The 11,733-nt window shown below is 31.3% G+C and overlaps 2 protein-coding genes across 8 annotated transcripts; one reads left to right on the top strand and one right to left on the bottom strand.

The window, feature by feature from the left end:
• The first annotated feature begins 2,376 nt into the window (after nucleotides 1-2,376).
• On the top strand, nucleotides 2,377-6,401 carry LOC112727265 (uncharacterized). Of its 6 annotated transcripts, none has more exons than XM_025776938.3 (6): nucleotides 2,377-2,743; nucleotides 3,060-3,228; nucleotides 4,247-5,515; nucleotides 5,596-5,664; nucleotides 5,755-5,953; nucleotides 6,075-6,401. In XM_025776938.3, exons 2-6 carry the CDS (start codon nucleotides 3,226-3,228, stop codon nucleotides 6,134-6,136), a joined length of 1,602 nt encoding a protein of 533 aa, XP_025632723.1. In that variant the 5' UTR covers nucleotides 2,377-2,743; nucleotides 3,060-3,225; the 3' UTR covers nucleotides 6,137-6,401. The 6 variants fall into 6 exon arrangements, with proteins under 6 accessions (XP_025632723.1, XP_025632727.1, XP_025632724.1 ...); XM_025776942.3 differs by having other exon boundaries at nucleotides 2,424-2,743; nucleotides 5,599-5,664; XM_025776939.3 differs by having other exon boundaries at nucleotides 2,440-2,782.
• On the bottom strand, nucleotides 6,306-11,047 carry LOC112727266 (WAT1-related protein At2g37460). Of its 2 annotated transcripts, XM_072209147.1 has the most exons (8): nucleotides 10,974-11,047; nucleotides 10,684-10,895; nucleotides 10,542-10,604; nucleotides 10,307-10,423; nucleotides 7,743-7,986; nucleotides 7,291-7,452; nucleotides 6,988-7,139; nucleotides 6,306-6,775 (listed from the first exon to the last, which is right to left on the bottom strand). In XM_072209147.1, the coding sequence occupies exons 2-8, from the start codon at nucleotides 10,884-10,886 to the stop codon at nucleotides 6,568-6,570; spliced, it is 1,149 nt and encodes a 382-aa protein (XP_072065248.1). In that variant the 5' UTR covers nucleotides 10,887-10,895; nucleotides 10,974-11,047; the 3' UTR covers nucleotides 6,306-6,567. The 2 variants fall into 2 exon arrangements, with proteins under 2 accessions (XP_072065248.1, XP_025632728.1); XM_025776943.3 differs by lacking the exon at nucleotides 10,974-11,047 and having other exon boundaries at nucleotides 10,684-10,942.
• Nucleotides 11,048-11,733: the final 686 nt, after the last annotated feature.

Below are 11,733 nucleotides of genomic sequence, written 5' to 3'. Positions count from 1 at the left end.
TTTAATATAAAATAAAAAAATATATTTATTATAAAAATAAAAAATTAAATTAAATTTTATATAATTATTTAATTATAACTGAATTATATAATTCAATCTATAATTTATCAATTGAATCAATAATCTAATAAATAATAATTTAATAATTTGACCAATTTAATTACAAATAAAGCTCTATATTCAAGCAAAATCCTTATTCAAGTTTATCTAAGTTGTTGTAACAACTTTTCAAATCACGCGCTCCTTCTCCTTCTCCTTCTCTGTTGCTTTCTCCTTCTCCTTCTCCTCCTTCTCCTTCTCCTCCTTCTCGTATTTCTTTTTCTTCTTCTTCCAATTTTGTGCAGGTTCTTCTTCTTTCCTTCTTCTTCGTCTCCTCCTTCTTCTTCTTCTTCTTCCAACGAAGTACACGTAGACTTCTTCCAAATTTGCACACGCAGACTTCTCCTCCTCTTTCTTTAAATTTGCACGTGCAGGTTTTTCTACTTTCCTTCTTCTTCTCCTCTTCTTTCTTCTCCACCTCTTAAAGATTATCAATTCAATTCAATTTAATTCAGAACACATGCGTCCATTCAATTCAAAACAATTCAATTCAATTCATAATGAACCGAACATGTTATTAAGGTGAAACAATTCTATATTACTAAATGAATGGAACATTATCCATTATATAAAATCAAATTCAAAACAGCTTTCTGTATAATGAACCAAACATGTTATTAAGGTGAAACAATTGTATAGTACTAAATGAACGAAACATTATTCATTATATAAAATCAAATTCAAAACAGGTTTCTGCATAATGAACTGAACACGTTATTAAGGTGAAACAATTGTATAGTACTAAATGAACGGAACATTATCCATTATATAAACTCAAATTCAAAACACTTGTGTCTACAATTACAGATTATCAATTTAATTCAATTCAATTCAAAACACCTGCGTCCATTCAATTCAAAACAATTCAATTCAATTCATAACGAACCGAACATGTTGTTAAGGTGAAACAATTCTATAGTACTAAATGAACGGAACATTATCCATTATATAAAATCAAATTCAAAACAATTTTCTACATAATGAACCGAACACGTTATTAAGGTGAAACAATTGTATATTACTAAATGAACGGAACATTATCCATTATATAAAATCAAATTTAAAACAGGTTTCTGCATAATGAACTGAACACGTTATTAAGGTGAAATAATTGTATAGTACTAAATGAACGGAACATTATCCATTATATAAAATTAAATTCAAAACATCTGTGTCTACAATTTAGAGATTATCAATTCAACTCAATTCAATTCAATTCAGAACACCTGCATCCATTCAGTTCAATTCATAATGAACCGAACATGTTATTAAGGTGAAACAATTGTATAGTACTAAATTAATGGAACATTATCTATTATATAAAATCAAGAGAAAATGACAAATAGGTCCCTGACTTTTTGTCCCGCGGACATTTTCGTCCCTGACCTTCACAAAATTTGGAAGGATCAGTCTCTGACGGAGACATTTGGACGGATCAGTCCCTGACGGAGGCATTTGGACGGAGGGACTGATCCGTCCAAGTTTTGTGAATGTCAGGGACTTAAAAGTATTTTTCAATGGTCAGGGACGAAAATGTCCGCAGGACAAAAGGTCAGGGACCTATTTGTCCTTTTTTTTTTTAAATTGAAAATAGCTTTCTGTATAATATACTAAACACGTTATTAAGGTGAAACAATTATATAGTACTAAATGAACAGAAGATTATCCATTATATAAAATCAAATTCAAAACAGGTTTCTGTATAATGAACCGAACACGTAATTAAGGTGAAACAATTGTATAATACTAAATGAACGGAATATTATCCATTATATAAAATCAACTTCAAAACACCGGTGTCTACAATTTAGAGATTATCAATTCAATTCAATTTAGAACACCTGAGTCAATTCAATTCAATTCAATTTAGCAATTACATTCCATTCAATTTGATTGAAAAAATAATCTATTAACAAAATGTTGGTGTTGTTGGTGATGATGATAACGAAAGAGGAGAAGAAGAAGAGGAGGAGGAAGAAAAACAGAAGAAGATTCTGCGTGCGCAAAGAAGGAGGAGGAGAAGGATGAGGTATGCGTGAATTTGAAAGAAGAAGAAAAGAACGTATGCGTGTATTTGAAAGAAGAAGAAGAAAAAGTGTCGGGTAGAAAAAGAAAAAAAAAACGCATGTAATGACGCTTTTTTAATGAGAGTGATTTTTGTTAGTGTTGTTGCACTACTTAAAAAAACTTGGATGTATACAGAGTTAGATTATGATAACTATGACTCAATCTATTTGTCTTATCCAATAAATAAAATTGAATAGCAGGAAAGAAGACAAAACAACCAAATCATTTCAAGTTACAACAGATTTCACATGTAAAGTGAAACAAGAACAAGTTGGTGCAGCAGCACATGGTGAACCGCATGACTGCGATCACGGTTGGTGCCTCCTGACTCACAGAACTCCTCATTGGGCCACGTGTACGGCAACGATTTCGTAAGACACTACGATCGTGCGGAGCACCTTCGCTTAACTTTCTCCGACACAGGCACAACAAAATCGTCAAAAATCCGCTCTCACCGCTTCTTCTTCAGATCTCGCCGCATTTCCTCGTCCGTACAATCGCCGGCAATTTTTTCCGGCAATCTTTCGCCGGAAACTTCATCCATTCTCGGCCACCGCTGATCGAGTATCCCCTGAGGGTACGTGCGACTCACACACCTGGTTTGTGTTGCGATCGTGTGAGTTGCTAGGTTTAGGGTTTTACGTTCCTATTTACTGTAAATAGACTAACAGAGTACCAAAAATAGTGTTTGATTAAAACGTGATGATTGGATACGCCTTTTAGTAGCGTCGAAGTTCATCGATTTTCTGTAATTGCATTTTCCTAATCTATCCCGAAAATGCTTGACAGAAGTGACTTTTATCACTGCATGTTGGATTTTTAGTATAAGGAATTGATTTTCATTATTCTTTTTCACTATAAAGAAGTTGATGTTTTTGGTTGTTCATTTTCAGGAATATTGCGTTGCAAAGAGAGTATGGCACACTGGAATTTCCGTGATGTCTTGAAGCGCTTCTTTTGAGTTCAGTGGGAAGTTTCAGTGTACATTTTATTCGTTGTAGAAAAGCCATTATAGCTTTAATTGTGTCAATAAGGAGGAGTTTGCAGTGAAGAAGTGACATGGTATGTCTTATGCTTCTTTATTTGGGGCTTGAGGTTTTGATTTGCATTTGGAAATGAGCATTGTTGTTGTTTTTATTGTTGGTCTCTTTGTCCAGAGATTGAATGCTTACCTACCTCTGCATGCTTCTCTTTTCTATTTGTGGTGCTGAAGCTTTTGATGTTTGAGGTTCAAATGGGTCGTCGTTTTGAGTGCGACAGGTCTACCGGAAAAAAAAAAGGATTGTGTTATTTAAGCCCATTATAAACGGCTAAAACCCTGTGGTAGAGCTAGATATTGGATGGATGTACTGTTTGATTTCCTATTTGGTATGGTACTTGGAAAACACTAGGAGCTAGGTCAAATTTAGTAAGAAAAGATGTATACTGGTTAGAAAATTTACCAGTATGTTTAATAATACTATATCTAACCTCCACAGTTTATTGTACTTTAATTTGAAATTTTCATGGATTTTTCTAGTTAAACAAGATAGCAAAGTTGTCCCTGTATTTTTTGTTGCATGATCTACTAAGTATTAATTACCAAGTGATCTTTACGCTAGTGGATGATTCACTTTTGTTGTGTATAGGATTTATGATTTTTTTTTTATCACTTGAATATAAGAAATTTGCTTAAAACAATGCTACAGACTCCGTCAGCTAGATGCAAGTGTTTTCATATGATTAGTGTTTTGCACGTTGAGATGTATCGAGCTCAGATTTATTTTGAGTGCTAGTCATAATTATGCTGAGCCCATAGAGTACTAGAAATTGGAGTTTTTGCAGCAAACAATCACTATTTTGTTTTCCATGTTTGTTAATAGCATCACTATTTTGTTTTCCATGTTGGTTAATAGCATCACTATTTTGTTTTCCATGTTTGTTAATAGCACTGTTATTGTATGAATTCTTTCCCTATTATTTATAAGATGCATACTAAAGTTTATTTTATATTTAGTGTAGCCAATATTTTAGGTTAGCAGTTTTCTATTTTTTTTTTTTTTTTTATTATCGGCATCTTTCTAAAAGGACTTCTTTACAGTCTTTCCCCAATCAAGCATTTTGGATGGCAAAGGATCCTGGAAGTTTGAATGATGGTGACATGACATGTGACGAATCTTCTAGAATTGAGTCCAAGAGATCTCATCAATGGTTCATGGATGGTCCTGAAGTGGATGTATTTCCCAATAAGAAACAGGCAGTAGTGCCCCCAAACAATTTACTGTCAGGAATGCTTAACTCCAATCTTTCTTCATGGGGAAATTCCTCAAGTTTCCAATCCTTAACCGATGATTTCACTGCACAATTGTTTGACCCAGATACAGCTACTACCAATCATGGGGATGCAAATATTTCATCTCTTAGCATGGACAATAAGTCAGGTGGTGAGAGAAAGGATAGCATGAATCCCTTCGGGAGTGGTTCATCATTTGGTTTATCTATGTCCTGTACATTGGATGATCCTCGTTTAGCTTTCAATTATGATGGAATTAGAAAAATTAAAGTTAATGAAGTGAAGGAATCTCATAGTGTCATGTCTGTCCCTGAAAATAATCCCTATGAAAAGGGAGTCAGCAGCACCGTGTTAAATTCTCAAGCATACAGCGCTGATGATAATTCCATATCAACGAATCTTGCTTATACCAAAGGGGATGCTAATATAATATCAATGGATGACCCGTACAGCAGGACAGATAACAATTTAATGTCAGTGGTTCAATCTCATAACAAGGGAGGGGATGGCTTATCTATCCATCAAACTTACAAAGATATTTGTAATACAATATCAATGGACCAAGGATTTAGCAAGGTGGATAGCAGCATGACATCTGTTGCTCAAGCTTATAAGGCCGATGACAATTCTATGTTAAGAGATTACTTATTCGACAAGGTTGAAAATGGCACCATATCAGCGGGTCACCCATATGGCATGGGAGGAAACAACATGCCATTTGTTTCACATTCTTATAATAGTGGGGAGAGCACTATCATATCCTTTGGTGGCTGTGATGATGATGATCCAACTCACTCTGGCCTATTCATTTCCAACTATGACATGTTGACGGGTCAAGCACTTCCACAGAAGTTGGAAGCTGTGAATGAGAAAGAGTTTGTCAGATCTAATTCTAATTTACTTCTAAATACAGCTCAGACATCTGCATCTGAAACTGAAAGTGTTTCCAAGACAAAAGAAGAGATAAAAATGTCTAAGAAAGCTACTTCAAACAACTTCCCTTCAAATGTCAGAAGTTTGCTATCCACTGGCATGCTTGATGGTGTCTCTGTAAAGTATAAGGCATGGTCGCGGGAGGTAAAATTTAGTATTCATGAGTTCATCTTTAACAGTAGCTTATCTGTCATCACATGTCTGGTTCTTCCTATGCTTGTTAGAAGGAGCTTCGAGGAGTTATAAACGGTGCTGGGTATTTATGCAGTTGCCAGTCTTGTAATTTTTCCAAGGTGAGTTTGTCCATTCCTCAATCCTGTTTATAGAGGAGAATCCTTTTTGAGCCAAATTGTTTTATCTGACTTATATTACATTTTCTCAAGGTTATTAACGCATATGAGTTTGAACGACATGCTGGTTGCAAGACAAAACACCCCAATAATCATATTTACTTTGAGAGTGGGAAAACTATATATGGTGTTGTACAAGAGCTCCGGAGCACTCCACAGAATATGTTATTTGATGTTCTTCAGACAGTAACTGGTTCAGCAATCAATCAGAAGTCCTTCCGCATTTGGAAAGGTAGTTTATGTTTATCAGTGACAACTGTGTTCATTATTTACATTTTTGGATGTGGTTTGTTGAAACAGAATGTTCCATCAATGGTCCAATTATCACTTAAGTATTTCTTTCTCCTATACAGAATCCTTTTTGGCTGCGGCTCGGGAACTCCAGCGCATTTGTGGAAAAGGTGAAGTGAAGTAGCTGTTATAAAGGAGCAATTTTGTGTTGTAAGATAGAACCCTCCTTGTTGGGTTCGTAGGCTTTATGTTTCAATACATATTTTCTGGCTGATGGCAAAGCTAACTTACGTTTTGAATATTTTTTTCCCATTTGAGTGGAAATCATCAATGGGGAAAATAGAATGCAAATCTGCAAACAAAGTGGAACATATATTTTGCAAATTTGAATGTACTGTGGCAGGAGCATTCAGTATATTACAATTCATGAAGAGAAATATATTTTGATATCATGATCTTAATGATGCGGTTAAATACGGTTAATTATCTTCCTGACTTTAGATACGGTTAGACCTACTCCTGTAGATCACAATGGAAATACCAAACAAATAGAAACATACACAGCTGCATTTGCCCCATATGTTCAATTTTACATGAAAATTGGTAAGACTTTCCTCATGCTTGTTCTTCTAGTGTTGTGATTCCAGCTCTTAAATTACTGATGGCAATGTGGTGGTGATTACAATGTTCCTTTTTGGTGTTGGCTTCCTCTGTAACTTGTTTAGCTGGCAATACAGGTTCATTACTTGGTGGCTTGTAATCTTTGCTTTTACCCCACACTACAAGGTACAGGCCCAAAACAATGACAATGGCACCAATCAACCTGTAAAATTTGCCAGATTCAACTACTTGCTTTCGATTGAATTCTTTCTAATGGACTCTAAATTGTACACTGCTAACTAACATTCTCAACAATGTAGAGTTGGTGTGAATAGGAATGTGAGTTAGCCCTGTGTACCATACAAGCTGAATACATTTTTTTTATCTTATTACTCTTAGGCATTTGATTAATTAGTACTTGATTTTAGTAATTACCTGCCAAGAAATAGTTTCTCTGCTAGAATGAGGGAGCCCATAATAGCAACAATTACCATGCAGAGGGGATTAAATGCTGTTACAAAGACTGGGCCTCTTGTTTTCAACACCAATCCTTGCATGTAATAAGCCAGTCCTGAACACACTATGCCCTGTAACTCAATTAGTTCCTTATAGAATGAGAAATATGATTACTTGGATTTGTTAATCCTTAATCTCTACTGAAATTATTGGATAATATTTTAATTCATTTAACAATCAAAGGGTATTATTGTTATAAGTGGTCTAGTTGGATGGGCTTACACTGTAGACAACAGCAAGCAATTTCATATCCCATTTCAGATACCAAACAGAAGGGTTGGCTCTTTCCATAATCATAGCAACTGCAGCACCTTCAGCTGCTCCCAAAATGCATATCCATGCCGTAAGAGAGAGCTCAGCAGGGTAGGCTTCAAGGGTTATAGTCTGCACAAAGAAATGAAATTCTGTTACTAATTTCATAAAAAGTGGATTCCTCACAAAAAATTTCATTTATTACTATTATACATAAAAATAACCAGAATCTTTTGGGAGAATATTTTGAGTTTAATTTTGATGTACGGACAATGTAAAATATTTTATATAGTCGTCCAATTATATTCGTTCTTTTGAATTACAATTCATGCATTTAATATAATATTTTTTTTTGCTAATGTGACATTATATAATATTTTATATTACTGTTAATAAATAATGAGTGGATAAAATTAACTCACTTGGAGGATCACGAAACAGGCCCAACTAAAACAGCCTATTGTGATCATAATAAATCCTTTTATTGCATGTTGAGTATTTTCATCAGCATCGTGATGAAGATTGTGGTTACTGCCTCCATGTCTTCCAAAAAGCTCAATAATTGGCCCTTTCAACAGTGTCATCACCATGGCACCAGAAACGGTCGCTAGAGTTCCAACCACCTTTGCTATGCTACGAATACTTTTTATTTTAATCTTCTCTAGTCTGACCACAACCATACATAATTCATTAAAAGATGTCATACATATAGTGACAATTTCGTCCATACACAACTAAGCCAATAAAACATATAGTGTCGATACGAATATGTGTAACAGGTATGACAATTTTAGAAATAAGAGGGTACGAGTACATCAGTATATATATATATAAGTAAGTTTTTTAAAATAAATAGTATTTTTTAATTAATAAAATATATTTTACATCAAATTTAATAGATCTTCAATTAAAAAATAAATATTTAAATAGTTTAAATAATTGATTTAATGTCTTAAATTGTACATCTAAATTGTTTTAAAATAAAATAAGTAAAAATAAATAAAATTTATTCAAAATGACATCATTTTAAACTAATTGAACGAAAAAATATAGCTAGTCATACCCAATAGATACCTAAAACATATTTGTTATGTAAAACAAAATTTTATTTTGTTAATTACCTATTTAGACATATACTTAAGCGTACCCAACGCGTATCCGTGGCTGGTACGAGTACGCGGGCAAAAGTGCCATGCAACATTGCCTTTAGCTTTTGTTGCACATCGTGATGGTGGTCCACTAAATATAATACTACAAGTTTGGATTGAAAAAAAAAAAAATAGAAAACACTTGAAATTTTTAGGAAAAAGCAGTTTCAAATTTTATTTTATTTTATTTTTTGGAGTTTGTTGGTTCATATTTTCTTTTTTTTTTTTTTCTTGGAGAATATAAGGAGACTAATATTTGTAATGAAAAAAATAGAAAATTAACTAGTATTAATTCAAATACAAAGTAAAAATAAGAAAAAAGTGTTACCTAACATTTCTCTTCTTTGTTAAAGAAAAAACAGAAAAAAGATAATAATTAGATATTTTGAATTTAAAAAAAAAAACAAATAGGGACATCCTTCACAAAAAATACAAAGTAATAGCACACCCAAAAAAAATACAAAGTAGAAGATAAAGAACCCATCTCCCTAGAAAAAAAAGCAATCAATACACTGTTTATTTTATTTACCTTCTTACCCTTGCACATTTATAAAAATTTCGCTTAATACTATATATAATTTTTTTTTATTAAAGATAAAGAGATTCGAAGGTTCAACACTATATATATAGTTTATTTAGATTCTTTTTATCAATTATATATAATATAATTAAATAAGATAAGTATACATTAAAAAAAATGACTATATACGACTAATGAATCCAAAAATATTTCTAAATGTGATTATTAGTGTCTTTAATTGTATTTAAATATATATTACATTTTAAACAAACAAAAAAAAATGGTTTCCACTTTTACTTTTAAATAAGTATTAATCCCACAAGTAAAAGCAATAACAACCCCACTCATTAGCAATAATGCTATTTGAACCTATTTAATTGTGTATTCCTAACTTTTTCATACACTAAAATATAGGTCCCACTAATGTGGTTTATTTCTTATTCTTTTTTTCCCCACACAAAATCTTTTTTTTTAAATCCCAAAATGGGTTTCAATATCAGATCATTATTTATTTATTTATTTCTCCTATTAATATAGCATTTCTTATAACAGGTCATGTGCTAGTACTTTGTTATCATTTAATTTCCCATATATATCCTTCTTGTATAGAAAAGGCATAACCTACTTATTAACTATTTAGCCCTATAGAGAGAATTATACATATTTGGGGATAGCTGAAATATTCATACCAAAAACTGAAAAAAGAATATAGATAGTTGAAAGCCTGAACTATTATTTATTGGATTTAACCTTTATATCAAGTTGTCAAGCAAGACCAAAAGTTACGTGTAATTAGTTTTAGGCTCCGTTTGAAAAGTTTTAAAAGTATTTTTTTAAATTTTTGACTTATAAAAAATAGTAGTATTAATGTCGGATATAATTTTTAAAATTAAATTACATTTTTTTAAGAAACTATTTAAGAGTTTATAGAGAAGTTAAAAAAATGACTTCTCTCATAATACTATTACTTTTTATCATATTTTTATAAAATAAGTACTTTAAAACTAAAAATTCAAACATAGAATAACTTATTTATAAACTATTTTTAATATAATCATTTATTATTTAAGATATTTAAAAAGAAACTTAATTAAATTGTTTACTTAAAATATATCTTAATATCTGAAAACAAATAATTAAAGTTGCATTGGAATCTCTCTCATGCAAACAAATAATTAAAGTTGCATTGATTTTATTATATGTTCAGGCATGACATATGTCAAACATTAATTAGCATGCTAATATAGAATAAGGAATCTTCAATTCCGAACCAATAAAACTCTTTTCTAGAGGTTTATTTATTAATTAATTTAATTACCTAAGAATGCAAGCCATGAAGAAGGTAATGGCAGGAAGCATGTTGGTCATGGCAGCAGCAAAAGTTGCTGTTGTGTACTTCATCCCCAAAAAATACAAGTTCTGATCAATAACTGGCCTGTTATCATAATAATTAACAAATAAGAATAACAATAATAATATTACATGAGAGAAACTAAAATAAAATAAATAAATAAATATTGTGTTGTTTATGGAGGAAATTAAACTAAAATTACTCTAGGATGCTGAGTGCCACTATCTTCATGAAGATTGAAAATGTCATTTTAGGCCTCACTTTCCTGTTTAAAAAAAAAGAAAATATTTAAATATTATCAAATTAAGACAAACTTGGAATAAAAATTATTAGAGAATGAGTACTTGTCAAGGAAAAGAGCAAAAGGAGCTATGGCGAAGAAGGCAACGAGGTGGCGATAGACGACGAGGACGTAGTTGCTCATCCCTTTGTTCATAGCAGCTTTGGATAGAACATCCATGCCTGCAAATCCAAACTGAAGAAAAGTAACAGCTATGAATGGCTTTGACCTTTCGTACCAATTACTGCTACTCTCCATGATGAACATACAACTCAGCTGCGCCACAACAATATCACAACATACATTCATATTCATAATGCTTATTATATACAATGCAAGTTGAGGGTGACGTACCAATATCAGTGCTCAGTTATTTGACGTGTTTCATCACTTTTACCCCTAAATAAGGCCTGACTTTTTGTCTTCTCATGTTTACGCAAAATTATATTCAATATAATTTGATTTTTTATATATTCTTAGTATGCTCAAAAAATTCAATGGAAAAAAGCTTAAATCTTAAGTTTAAAAATAGAAATAGGTTAGGTGGACTGTTAGGAATCTAAATATGTGTTTGATTTGGCCTAATATATTATAAGTAGAAAAATTGTTGGGACAAAAAATATTTAGTATTTTTGGTTATTATTTAATTAGTACAAATATTAAATTATCTTTAACAAATAAATTTTATTAATTTATATATTTAAATTCTAAAAAAAATATAAATACAAACTGTATTAATTTATGTGTATAAAATTTTAATAAATATAAATGTAAACTATATATTTTGTGTGTATAAAATCTCTTTAAATATAGGTGTAAATTATTATTGATTAAATATTAGTAAAAAATAAATATTATTATTATAAGATAAATCTAAATTTATTAATATGTCGGACTTAGACTTACGAATAATTTAATAATTTGCTTGTCAGATCTGAATAAATTTATTAAGATATAAATAAATATATATAAATAAATTTTATATAATTAAAAAAATTAAAAAGTATATATAAAATATTTTAAAAATTTAAATATTGTTGTAGATATTGATCTCATTTAGGTAGTCTTCTTTATGAAAAAGATAGTAGCTTCTTTTAGAAAATAGTTTTATTAA

This window comes from Arachis hypogaea, chromosome 12 (assembly GCF_003086295.3).
Source record: "Arachis hypogaea cultivar Tifrunner chromosome 12, arahy.Tifrunner.gnm2.J5K5, whole genome shotgun sequence".
In the NCBI taxonomy this organism is placed as follows: Eukaryota; Viridiplantae; Streptophyta; class Magnoliopsida; order Fabales; family Fabaceae; genus Arachis; species Arachis hypogaea.
Note: the sequence above shows the minus strand (reverse complement) of the source record. Positions and strands in the feature narration are given on the sequence as shown.